Below are 12,751 nucleotides of genomic sequence, written 5' to 3'. Positions count from 1 at the left end.
AACCTCAGGGACATTCCCACACTACTGACATTCTGAGGTCTCCCCAAGCAGGCTGAAGGTTGTTTGGTGGCAGGCTGCTGGGGTGTTGGGGGCAGAAGGGAGCGGTGTCAAGAAGACCCTAAGGACTGGGGAAGGGGTGGGGGTGGGTGCTGGGCCTCCACTCACCTCCTCCTGCAGAGTCTCCATCTCAGCCACCAGATGCTGCTGCTCCTTTTCCTGACCAACCCCAGAGAGAGGACAAAGGCTTCATTTCCAGCCTCCTTACCCCCATGTTGCCCTTCTCTCACCCCTGGGAACACAACTAGGGCCTGGGTCACTGAAGGACAGGGTTGGGGGAATGGGTCTGGGAAGCCCTAACAGCTCCTGCTATCTCCTTTGTCATGAGAAGGATGGCAGGTAAGATTGAAGAAGTCTAGGGTGAGCAGGGCCTGGAGAGAGGGAGAAAGCCAGGTGACCTCTGCCCCTTCCTACTCCATAGTCACACTCTGCCACTCTGACTCCAGGAAACAAAGAAGAGAGAGGGCACCTTCCTTCCCCTGGGTCAGACCCACCGCCTGCCGGGCTTGGGCTAGAAGGCTGCGATTCTGTTCCTCCAGGCTCCTGGCCAGAGTCTTTAGGTCCTCCAGCTCCTCATCCACAGCCTTGGCAAACTGCAGGGCCTGCTGGGTGCTGAATGGGGTTGGGGGCGGATGAACCATATGAGAGAGAGGAAGGCAGAGAAGCACAGAGACAGATCCATTCTGAGAGACACTAATAACAGAGAGATCCCAGATGGTGGGCAGGGACAGAGACCCAGAGAGAGGGGAGGACAGAGACCCAGAGAGAAAATAGGAGAAAGAGATCTGGTGTGGGCACAGAGACCCAGTTTTAACCTAAAAGAGGAGGAGGTGGGAAAGAGACCTAGAGAGAGTGGGGGACTAGAACACGGAGACCATGATAAACATGAAGAATGACAAAGCACAGAGAGACGAAAGGGCAAATGACATGAAGAATCAGAGAGAGGAAAAGAATAAAGAGAGAAATCTAGCCTGGGTGCAGTGGCTCAGGCCTGTACTCCCAGCATTTTGGGATGATAAGAAGGGAGGATGGCTTGAGCCCAGGAGTTTGAGACCAGCATGGGCAACACAGTGAGACCTCATTTCTATAAAAAATAAAACAAAATTAGCCAGGCAGTGTGGTGGGCCTGTGGCTACTTGGGAGGCTGAGGTGGGAGGATCGCTTGAGCCCAGAGGCAGAGGTTACAGTGAGCTGTGATCACGCCCACTGCACTCCAGCCTGGGTGACAGAGTGAGACTCTGTCTCAAATAAATAAATAAATAAATAAATAAAAGAGAGAGAGAGAGATTGAAGTCTGAACCCTCCAGGGAAAGATAAAAAGACCAAAACAGGCTGAGAGATAAGAACCAGAGAGACACAAAAGATAAAAAGCAGAAAAGGGAAAAGAAAGGACAAGTACAGAGTCAAAGACAGAGCAGGATGCAGACAGCGAGCATGGGAGATAGAAGCCAGGTGCTGCAGGCAGGATGGAGGCAGGGGCGCTGGGGAGAGTGGATGTGGGGTCAAGCCCACCTGCGAAGCTGCTTGCGCAGAGCCAAGATCTCCTCCCCAAGGCGTGCTGACCCCTCCTCGGCTGTCTCCACGCTCCGCTGGAGTTTGGCATTCTCCCCAGCCAGACGTTGGTTGCTGAGCTCCAGGTCCTCCAGGCTGCTCAGCAGGTCAGCTGTGGCTTGCCTAGGGGCAAGGAAGGGGTTCAGGTCACTGTCCACAGCCTCTGCCTCATTTCCCCAGGTTGAGGTAGGTGCTGGTGGTGGGGAGAGGTGGCTCTTTTAGGAGAGAGAAACAGGAGAGTGACTCCTCTGCTCTCCCTGAACTTTCGGCAAAGCCCCGTCCCTCACTCATTTCCCTGAAGGATCCCAAGCCCTATCCAGGCTGGAGGGGACAGGGCGTAGGCAGGAGGGTCAGGGAGGGGTGTGAGGATAGGTACAGCTCGGGTCTGGGGTCTTCGTCTCCGAAGCTCTCCAAGTTGGCTGGCTCCTCAGCTTCTGGGCATCCTGGATGGAGACAGACAAGAGGGTGTTGGCCTCCCTGTTACCCTTAAATGTAAGGTGCCCCAGGGCTACGAGGTTGGTCTCTGTCTGTGCTCTGGAGGGATCTCATGGGCTTTTGGGGCTGAAGTTATACCCACTGTAAAGCCCTCTTGCTTGTCTTCTACCTTGAGCTCGGGCTGGATCTCCCAGATAACCCCAACCCCCCACATGCTTTACACCCAACACTGGTCAGCACTTCACCTTCCCCTTCCCAGATCCCCCACCAACCACCCAGCCACTGGGCGGACATGGCTTCCTCGCTCCCTGTCACCCCCAGTCCAGCAGAGCGCAGACTTCTTCCTCCTGCCCCTGACTCTCTGCTCTACCCCTCCTCTCTGTCTCCACACCCCGGCCCTTGCTTTCTCCTCTTGGACCCTCACCACAGCCTCTTCTCTGTTCTCCTGGCCTCTAGTCCCTCCTCTGCTCGCAGCCCTCCCTGGGCCCCCAAGCCTGTAGAAGGAGGTTGAAGAGAACTTCCTTCCCTCCCCACCTTTTTTGTATGGCTAGAGAAATGGAACATGACCACCTTTTTTTTTTAAAGACAGGATCCTGCTCTATTGCCCAGGCTGGAGTGCAGTGGTGTAATCATGGCTCACTGCAGCTTTAACCTCTCAGGCTCAAGCGATCCTCTGTCTCAGTGTCCTGGCTGGGACCACAAGTACATGCCACCACACTCAGCTAATTTTTTATTTTTAGTAGAGATGGTGTCTCACTATGTTGCCCAGGCTGGTCTCAAACTACTGGGCTCAAATGTTCTTCCCACCTTGGACTTCCAAAATGCTGGGATTACAGGCTCACGGCTGTAATCATGACTTTTTTTTTTTTTTTTTTTGAGACGCAGTCTTGCTCTGTCGCCCAGGCTGGAGTGCGGTGGCGTGATCTCGGCTCACTGTGAGCTCCGCCTCCTGGGTTCCTGCCAGTCTCCTGCCTCAGCCTCCCGAGAAGCTGGGACTACAGGCCCCGCCACCTCGCCTGGCTAATTTTTTGTATTTTTAGTAGAGACGGGGTTTCACCGTGTTAGCCAGGATGGTCTCGATCTCCTGACCTCGTGATCCGCCCACCTCGGCCTCCCAAAGTACTGGGATTACAGGAGTGAGCCACCGCGCCCGGTCCATGACCACTTTTTAATGGAGCACCTCCTATGTGTGAGGTCCTGGGGATATAATGGTGAGCAAACCAGCCAACTAAACCCAGGCGCCGGTGGCTAACTCGATAATCAGATTTCCTTTGCAGGTAGATGTTCCAATGGAAAGGCCTACAAGCCTAGGAGTGAGCATGGGAAGCAGGGAACTCTAGCCAGGGGCATACCAGGGCTTCCCCTTTGCCAGAGGCATGAAGGATAACGGCCTGGAGCGGTGGCTCATGCCTGCAATCCCAGCACTTTGGGAGGCTGAGGCAGGTTGGGAGTTCGAGACCAGCCTGACCAACACGGAGAAACCTCGTCTCTATGAAAAATACAAAATTAGCTGGGCGTGGTGGCGCACGCCTGTAATCCCAGCTACTCGGAAGGCTGAGGCAGGAGAATCGCTTGAACCCAGGAGGCGGAGGTGGTGGTGAGCCGAGATCGCGTTATTGCACTCCAGCCTGGCCAACAAGAGCGAAACTCTATCTCAAAACAAACAAACAAACAAACAAAAGGCTAGGGGGTTGGGGAGTGAGGAGTGGAGGGGAACAGCCTGAGCAAGGGCCTGTGCTGGGCAGAAGTGGGGCACATTCGAGGAAGAGCAGCAAGACCAGTGGGCCTGCGAATGCCTGGACTAGAGTGAGGAGGAGGTGATGTTAATGATGATGGAGCAGAGGTAGGCGGGGCCTTGTAGGCCTCTCTAATAGGGCTGGTGTGAGGAGGAAGAGTTAGAAACCATCCTCTGAAGAAGAAAACCCCAAAGCTCAGGGAAGGAAGGGACGGAGGACCTAGAAAGTCACACTCACAGCTCTAGACTACAATAAAGGTCCCTGGTTCCCACCCTACCCCTTGCTCTGCCCTGGGTGGTAAGTTCCCACACTGTCTGACCCAGGGCCTGCCTGCTTCATTCTATATATAGCAATCTCACCAGATGGCAGTTGTTGGGAGGTCAGAGCTCCCTCGAAGGCGGTCTCCTCTTCCAGCTCTAATCCCCTGTATCAAAGGGATGAGGCTTAGAGCCCCACTGTAGCTGCCCCTCAGTCCTCACCAGCCACAGGCAGGGGGATTGCAGGTGGGAGGAGGGGACCGGGTCAGGTGAGAGCTGGCACCACAGGGTAGGAGGGTGAGGCCAGATGGCAAGTGCCTGTGGCCAGATGGAAAAGCAGGAGAGGCAAGGAGTGGGTTGGGTGAAGGGATGGCGAGGGACCTCTGTCAGCCCCAAGCTCCTCCCTTCTCCAGCCCCATTTTATTTCTGTCTCCCAGACCCCCTCTGCCTCCTCATCCAAATTATTTTGTCCTCAGACTCCCTATCTACCCCTCTGAATCCCATCTCTTCATTTTTCTCTCCACAACCTCGTTCCAAACACAGTAGGTCCTTGGGCCTAAAGGATGCTGGCTCCAGTAAGCAGGTATGAGGTTAGATCTTAGGAAGGACTTCCCAGAGGAGGATGAAGGTGTGGGGACTTACCCATGTAGTTGACAGGCAGCAATCCAGTCACGCATGACAACCAGGAAAGTGTCCAAGTCCACAGTGGCGTTAGGGCCCTCCCCATTGGGGTCCAGGCTGTTGGCCAATGTTTGGAGGCGTGCATCCTGGGGGCCCTGGCCTGTCACAGCCTCCAGGTAGGCCAGCACCTGGGTCACAGCCACAGTGCCTGGGACAGAGCATGCAGTAAGGGGGTCTGGGGCAAGTGGGGAGTGGTGGGTATGGACTGGCAGCAGCTTGGGAGCAGGATGTCACTGGCTAGGCTGGTGGCACTCCTGCTCCATAGCCCAGTGGAGACTCACTGGGCAAGCCCTTTCCCCTCCTCTGAGGCTACTTTTTCACCTGGAAATGGGGCCCAGTCATCCCCCCATCACAAGGTGAACCAAAGGGGATGGACATGGGGACAGCACCAGCCATGCCCCACTCCACCATGGTGGCTGCCTCCCTCCCCCATCCTATGACCCCAAAACTCTACCCTCTTCCATCAATGTCCCCCAAGTTTTCCTCATTCTAAAAGGCCTTCACCCCGTCACCCGCTTTCTTCTCCCTGAAGCTTCCCACAATCTCCTACTTTGTTCCTGCAATACCCCCAAGAGGGGCCCTAGCCCAGTCTTCTCCCTGAGCCCCAGTTCCCAGCCTCCACCCCTCTCCCGCCTATGCTGGTCCCCAGCACCCCTCCTGCCCCACCACCTGTCCTCTGAGGGTCACAAGCTTCGAATGTGGAGTTGAGTATTTGCTCCTCCAAGCTGACCGGCATCCCCAGCCTTGCCTCCTCAGGCTGCTCGCAGAGGTACACTGGGGAGACAAGAGGGCTCAGCTCACCAGTGAGAAGAATGAGGAAGGAAGAGGGGTGACCCCAGGTCCTCAGCCTCCTGGGCTCTGCAGAGGGGAGGGAATTCACTCAGAGCACCTAGAGTTAGGGCCAGCGGGGAACAGCAGGAAGCTTCAGGAGGGGGCAATAATGTGAGGGTCTCCGAGTTACTTCCCCCCATCTTTCAGACCAGGAAGTCCCCCTGGCTGTCTTTTTGTGTCCAACTGGCTTAGGAGCCCAGAGAAGGACACTCTGAGATCACCCTTTCCTCCTCTCCTCTCCAGCCTCCCAGGCCGGACTCAGAAAGGGACAGGGCGGGGGAGGGCAAAGAAGAGAGGATTCTGGGAGGAGCTGAGAGTGAAGGGGGGCCCAGGAGCCAGGAACAATCCAATAATGCGTGGGCAGCCCAGATCGATCCCGCCTGCTGCATCTCCGGTCTCCCAGCCCACCCTGGGGACCAGGTCTCTCTCCTCCCTGCATCCCTAAGGCGAGGCTGGCATCATTGGAGCCCATGGCCGGGGGCTGAGACAGGAAGGGATGGGGTAAACCAGGCAGGGTGGGCAGTGAGGGAATGGCTATAAGCTGGATCAAACCATATGAGTGTGTCACATAAACCTGGGTGCAGAGTCCAGCTGCACATCTGTGGGCAAGTCTGTTCTCTCAGGGCCTCAGTTTCCCTACTGGTAAAATGGGGGGTGGGTGGGTGGGTAGAGTGATCCTCCTCACCAGGGCTGAGTTAGCTCTGTGTATGTGAAGCACACATGTGTACACACACACACACACACACACACACACACACGTCCTGGGGTTTGTCTACTGTTGTAGCCACAACACCTGCACATAGTAGGTGCTCAACAAATGCTCCATGACATAGGAAGAGATCCTCAACTGCAGGAGCCACTGGGCTGGCCCAGCCTCTCTCCCAGGGCTGGAAGTGACCTTCTAGGTTCCCCGCCCTGGCCTTGAACAGCTGGGTGCAGCAGCTCATTGAGCACAGGCTGCAGGACTGGGTAGATCCAGGGGGTAACTGAGGCTTGGCCTCAGACAAGTGGCGGCACTTGGGGCAATGGACTCAACTTCTCTTGGGCCTCGGTTTCTTCCTCTGGAAAATGGGGTTGGTGTTACCTCTTTCCTAGAGAGAAAATGAGATAAAATCTAGAAAGGCTTTGGCAGAGGGCCTGGCACGTGGTGGGGACTGAAGAATAGAACTGAACACTTACTGAGCATTTAGTAGGTGCCTGGCCTTTTCTGAGCACTTTACATGAACTGTCTAGTAGCACAATAATAATCGATGCTATTATAATCCCTACTTACAAATGAGGGGACGAAGGCATAGAGAAACTAAGAACTCACCAAAGGTCACCCTGTTTAACATATGAGTCAACTTTCTCATCCCTCTAACTCTTCCAGGGTTCTTTGCAGTGTGTGAAATTTACATTCCCTCTGGCTTGAACCCATGCTCCTAGGTTTGCCCTAGGGAAGGGGCGTGTGAACTCACAGTTAGGGAAGACCAGGGCTTTAGCCCCAGTCTGTTTTCCTCCTCTCGCTGTCTTTTTTTTGAGACGGAGTCTTGCTGTGGTACCCAGGCTGGAGTGCAGTAGCGAAATCTCTGCTCACTGAAACTTCTGCCTCTGAGGTTCAAGCAATTCTCCTGCCTCAGCCTCCTGAGTAGCTGGGATTACAGGTGCCTGCCACCAGGCCCAGCTAATTTTTGTATTTTTAGTAGAGATGGGGTTTTACCCTGCTGGCAAGGCTGGTCTTGAACTCCTGACCTCAAGTGATCCACCCACCTTGGCCTCCCAAAGTGCTGGGATTACAGGCGTGAGCCACCCCACCCAGCCCCCTCACTGTCGTTCTCATGTTACATGAACAAGGATCGTGAGGCCCAATGAGATCGTTCACCCAGGAGGGCTTGCCAGAGAGAGGGAAGCTGGGAATAGAATCCAGGACAGGCATCAGGTCGTGCTGGCTCTGAGGATCAGCACGTGTCTGAAGTCGCATCCCAGGATCCCCCCAGGGAGATGCCATTCCTGTTCCTGAGAAAGATCTCCTTCCTCTGTGTCTCTCTCTCCTCTACATCTCTGTCCTTGCCTCTTCTTTACATTTCTCTTTGGCTCTTTCTATCTGTCTCCCAGTCTCTCTTCCCCATGTCCTGTCTCTCTGCCTTCATGTCCCTTGTCCCCATTTTCTTTCCTGTATCTCAGTCTCTGTGCTTCCCTTCCCATATCTCAGCGACTCTCCATTCCCTAAGCCTTCTATTTCCTTCCTCTGCTATTTCTTTTTCCCTCTGCCTTCCTCTGTCTCCACCTCTCCTTCTGGGTGTGTTCCTACCTTTCCTTCCCGAGACTGGAAGCTGGCTCAGCCCTTGCCACCCAGATCCCGGTGGCTGCACGCCCTCTGCTGGTGCAGGTGAAGTTTAGATGGCCTGTCCTCTGGTTCCCACACCCTGGTGTCTGCCTCTGACCCTCCTATCTGGAAAGCCTCCTGAGGCCTGGGGCTTCGTAGAAAAAGACGCAGGCTGTGCCGTGGATGCCTGGGAGCCTCTAAGAAAGGGGTCCTGCCATCCCCATCAGACTGGGCTCTCTTTTTTTTTTTTTTTTTGAGACGGAGTCTCGCTCTTGTCGCCCAGGCTGGAGTGCAGTGGCCGGATCTCAGCTCACTGCAAGCTCCGCCTTCCGGGTTCACGCCATTCTCCTGCCTCAGCCTCCCGGGTAGCTGGGACTACAGGCGCCGACACCTCGCCCGGCTAGTTTTTTGTAGTTTTTAGTAGAGACGGGGTTTCACCGTGTTCGCCAGGATGGTCTCGATCTCCTGACCTCGTGATCTGCCCATTTCAGCCTCCCAAAGTGCTGGGATTACAGGCTTGAGCCACCGCGCCCGGCCAGACTGGGCTCTCTCACTTGGCAGATGAGTTTCAGAGAGGCAACGCCAGTGCCTCCTCCCCACCCCCTGAAGCTGCCTTTCACACCCATTCAGCCTGCATCCATCCGTTCACTCAACAATAACTGAGCTCCTACGATGAGTCAGGAGTTGCTCTGGGGTCCCAACCAATAGGGCAGTCCCTCCTTCTGGAGCACCTCAGCTGAGGCGAGTGTGGATTGAAATGCTCTGTTAGTGTAAAGTACACGCTAGATCTTGAGGACTTAGTATGAAAAAAAGAGAATATCTGGATACATGTTTATATTGGCTATATACTGGATATATTTTATATATATAATATATACATATATGTATAATATAGAGGGTATTACTCTGGGTATATAAGGAAAATCTATTATTACCATTCACTTCACCTGTTCCTTTTTTCTTTTAAAAACTATTAAATTACATATGTGGTTCATATTGTACTTCCACAGGACAGCCCTGCTCTAGGGACTGGGAATACCAGAGTGAATAAAACAGACGCTGCCTTGTGGAGCTCATGCTGTAGTGGCGGAGACAGAGACAAAACATGACAGATGTGAGCACTGTGAGGAGAAGTGAAGCAGGGCAGGGGAGAGAGTGTCACAGGGCAACTGCTTTACAGAAAGTAAGAAGTACCATCTGGGCAGCATCTGAAAGGAGTAAGGGGTGCGGCTCTCACACAGTGCAGCCTCCCCACAGGAGATAAGGGGTACAGACAGGTGGGCAGGCATACAGTAGGCACTGAATCCACCAGAGTCCCTTCCCTCCCTTCCACCCTGCACTCATGCAAAGGCTCAGCTACCCTCAGTCACCTCTCCCAAGTCCCCGAGTCACAGCCTGGTGCCCATCCACCCATGGCTCCCTCCTCACCCTCCCCGGGGCAAACAGGGTCCCAGTCACTTACTTTCCGCAGTGGGACCACCCACCGGGCCCTCAGGCAGGTCCATGGGCCACCCCTGCTGCTGCGCAGCTGCTGGCAAAGCTACCAGCCTCCCTCCTTCACGGGGAGGGACAGAAAAGGACCAGCTGCCCTGCGCACTCCTGGAAGGAGAAGCAGGGGAATGGTGTCCTCAGAGCAGCCACCAAGGGTCGGGGCCTGCCTGGCCCCACCTGTGCTCCAGGACCTCTGGATCCTCACAACCTGTTTGCCACCCCCGCTGGGACCTGAGCAGCTCCGCTCCGACCTGTTTTATGGATTGGAGGTGTGGGCTGGGGAACGAGGTGGCGGACATCAAACGGGCTAGTGGGTGGGTCGGGGGGTGTCAATGCCTCCCTTCCTTCACATGGCTCATCGCTGGCCCAGGCTGCCTGGTTCTCTTCCCTGGCCTTTGTCCCAGCCTCCTATCCCCAGGCTTGCCCTCCAGTCTGTCCCCACAGGGCCCCAGAGCCAACCTGCCCCTCCCCTGCTCAGTACCCCTCCATGGCTCCCCGAACCCTGGGGACGGGCTAGACCCTGGCCCTGACGCCAAGGCCCTGCATGGCTGACCGCCCACCTCAGCACCCCAAATCGCACATGATGCTCCAGGCACTCTGAGCTGCAGACCACTCCCACGCCCAGGACTCTGCCTGGCACGCCCTCCTGCATCCTGCCTCGGCTTCGTGTGGTCTTTTCTGGGAAGCAAGGGGCTGTGTCTGACTCCCACACGGCCCTGGACAGCTGCCGTTCTTGCCACATCAGCCTGGATTTGGCCGGCTGGCTTCTCACGGGAGTTTGATCTTGCCTCGCCCCCTGCTCCCAACCCTCCCATGGTTCCCTAGTGCCCCAGGACTAAGTCCCAGTCCCTCAGGCTAGAGTGGCATGGAGTAGTCTCTGAAGCTCCTGCCTCTTCCTGTCCCTTTTCTCTCCATCGGGCAACCTGTAGGTCTCTCCTCATCGCAGCCCCAAATGTGCTGCTCCCCTGGGTTCCAACTCAGAATGTACACGGTCCCCCAAGCCCAGGCCACCTCCACCTCATCCTTGCCAGCCCCACTTGCAGCTGCTCTGGGCAGTCACTGAAGCAGTGACAGGAGTTTGGGGGGCCCCATCCTGCCTCCATTCCCCCCAGGCCGACCCAATGCCTTAGTGGCCACACTGTGGCCACTAAGAGACCTGAGTGCTGCTATCATCACAGCGGGCATGGGCACCCCTTGGGGCCACCAGTCGAGCCTGGGCTCGCCTGTCCTCACCCAGCTCCCCAGCACCTGCTCTCCCTGAGCCACGTGGGCCCGCTGCCACTGTGCACTTCTGGAATGTTCTGGAAACACAGGTGTTTGAAGAGAGGCCCTTCCAGGGTCTGGAACACTCTGCAGGGTGCAAAGGGGGGCGATGGCCTTGGCCGGACCCTGGCGCACGGGCTGGGTTTGGGACGAAGTCCTGAGGGACCCCAAGGGTGTTGGTTGATCTCGGGGGTCTGATGGGACTGGGACGGGGACACTGAGGCAGGATGGGGCCCTGGCAGGAGCTCTGGGTGGTGTGAGCCTTGGAGGGCTTTCAAGGGCTCTGACAAAATTTTGCGGGGGGGTCTCTGGCTGAATTTCTGGGGAGTGTCTGGCTGGATTTTGGGGATTTCGATTTCTGTGGGGGTCTCCGACTGGATTTCAGGGGTCTCTGGCTGGATTTCGGGGGTGATTTCTGTGGGGGTCTGACTGGATTTCTGGGGGCTCTCTGGATTCTGGGGGCTTTGATTTCTGGGGTCTCTGGATTTTGGGGGTCTCGATTTCTTCGGGGGGTCTCTGGATTTTGGGGGTCTTGATTTCTGCAGGGGTCTCTGACTAGATTTCTGGGGTCTCTGGCTGGATTTTGGGGGTCTTGATTTATGCAGGGCTCTCTGCATTTCGGGGTCTCTATTTCTGGGGTGTCTTTGATGGACTTCTGGGCTCTCTGAGGGAATCTGAGGTCTGACTGGGTTTGGGAGGGACCTGCCAGGATTTCTGGGGATCTCTGACAGAAGTCCAGGCATCTCTGCTGATTTGGGGAGAGTACCAGGATCTTGGGGAAAGTCTCTGGCAGGCTCTGAGGGACAAGTCTGACAGAACTTCTAGACGATTCTGACAGGATTTCGGGGTCACCTATAAGATTTTCTGGTGGACTCCTTTCAGTATTTCTGAGGGGATGTCAGGATTCTTTTTTTGAGATGCAGTCTCACTCTTGTCACCCAGGCTGGAGTGCAATGGCACAATCTCAGCTCACTGCAACCTCTGCCTCCCACGTTCAAGCAATTCTCCTGCCTCAGCCTCCCGAGTAGCTGGGATTATAGGTGCACGCCACTACACCTGACTAATTTTTTGTATTTTTAGTAGAGACATGGGTTCACTTCCCCGGGATGGTCTCTATCTTCTGACCTCGTGATCCGCCCACCTCGGCCTCCCAAGTGGTCAGGATTTTTTTTTTTTTTTTAAGATGGAGTTTTGCTCTTGTTGCCCAGGCTGGAGTGCAATGGCATGATCTCGGCTAACCGCAACCTCCGCCTCCCAGGTTCAAGTGATTCTCCTGCCTCGGCCTCCCTAGTAGCTGGGATTACAGGCGACTGCCACCACGCCCAGCTAATTTTTTGTACTTTTAGTAGAGACGGGGTTTCTCCATGTTGGTCAGGCTGGTCTCGAACTCCCGACCTCTCAGGAGATCCGCCCGCCTCAGCCTCCCAAAGTGCTGGGATTATAGGCATGAGCCACCACGCCCGGCTTGGTCAGGATTTTAATAGGATTTGGGGGGCCCTGACGCAGGGGAATCTCTCCAACATGGGGGGCTTCACTAGGATTTCGGTAGGGGCTGGGAAAGGCCACTCTGGGGAACCTCGCCACGGGGCAGGGCGCACCTGGAGCCACGTCCTAGTCTCGGGACACAACCGACGGCCACGAACGACGAACGGCAGTTGAGTTGGGGGAGGAATGCGTGAGCTTTTCCCGCCAGAAAAAGCAAAAAGGAGGCGAGGGGTCGCGAGTGCGCGTGCGCAGCCCCTGAGCCCCGCCCCCTCCCCGCCCGGGCTCCTCCTAAGACGCAGTGGACGCCGGAGGCCGTCGTGTGCCACGCATGCGCGCTGGCGGAGCGGGCGGTGGGCCCAGAGTTTCTGTCTGGTGGTGGAAGGCGGGATGTCTGCGCCCGTCATGCTGTGGCTCGTGTTCTCTTCGGCTTCAGGCTTCGGTGAAATGGGCCGAGGAAGGGGGAATTGAACTGGGAGAATCCTTGTCCGTTCCCCATTTCTTTTTTTTTTTTTTTTGTGATGGAGTCTCGCTCTGTCGCCCAGGCTGGAGTGCAGTGGGGCAATCTCAGCTCACTGCAACCTCCCCGTCCCGGGTTCAAGCAATTCTCCTGCCTCAGCCTCCCGAGTAGCTGGGATTATAGGCGCCCACCAGCATACCCG

At 55.9% G+C, this 12,751-nt stretch overlaps 1 protein-coding gene across 11 annotated transcripts in view; it reads right to left on the bottom strand.

The window, feature by feature from the left end:
• The window catches only part of KASH5 (KASH domain containing 5), a 28,747-nt gene extending 16,437 nt beyond the window's left edge, over window positions 1–12,310 (bottom strand). For 5 of the 11 annotated variants that reach the window (XM_033224017.1, XM_033224018.1, XM_033224019.1 and 2 more), the window contains exons 1-10: window positions 12,206–12,307; window positions 9,905–10,694; window positions 9,316–9,452; window positions 5,387–5,491; window positions 4,679–4,865; window positions 4,139–4,203; window positions 1,985–2,051; window positions 1,570–1,731; window positions 552–669; window positions 166–216 (exon numbers count right to left, since the gene is read on the bottom strand). In XM_033224017.1, coding sequence (XP_033079908.1) covers window positions 166–216; window positions 552–669; window positions 1,570–1,731; window positions 1,985–2,051; window positions 4,139–4,203; window positions 4,679–4,865; window positions 5,387–5,491; window positions 9,316–9,452; window positions 9,905–10,086 — 1,074 coding nt within the window. In that variant the 5' untranslated portion in view covers window positions 10,087–10,694; window positions 12,206–12,307. Of the gene's footprint in view, window positions 1–165; window positions 217–551; window positions 670–1,569; window positions 1,732–1,984; window positions 2,052–4,138; window positions 4,204–4,678; window positions 4,866–5,386; window positions 5,492–6,584; window positions 6,640–9,315; window positions 9,453–9,904; window positions 10,695–12,205 lie in introns of all 11 variants that reach the window. The other 6 variants (XM_033224021.1, XM_033224023.1, XM_033224020.1 and 3 more) reach the window with 5 other exon arrangements.
• Between the last annotated feature and the right edge of the window lie 441 nt (window positions 12,311–12,751).

Source organism: Trachypithecus francoisi, unplaced genomic scaffold, assembly GCF_009764315.1.
Source record: "Trachypithecus francoisi isolate TF-2019V2 unplaced genomic scaffold, Tfra_2.0 Lachesis_group12, whole genome shotgun sequence".
Taxonomy (NCBI): domain Eukaryota; kingdom Metazoa; phylum Chordata; class Mammalia; order Primates; family Cercopithecidae; genus Trachypithecus; species Trachypithecus francoisi.
The sequence above is the reverse complement of the archived record's forward strand: the minus strand, read 5'-3'. Positions and strand labels throughout refer to the sequence as shown.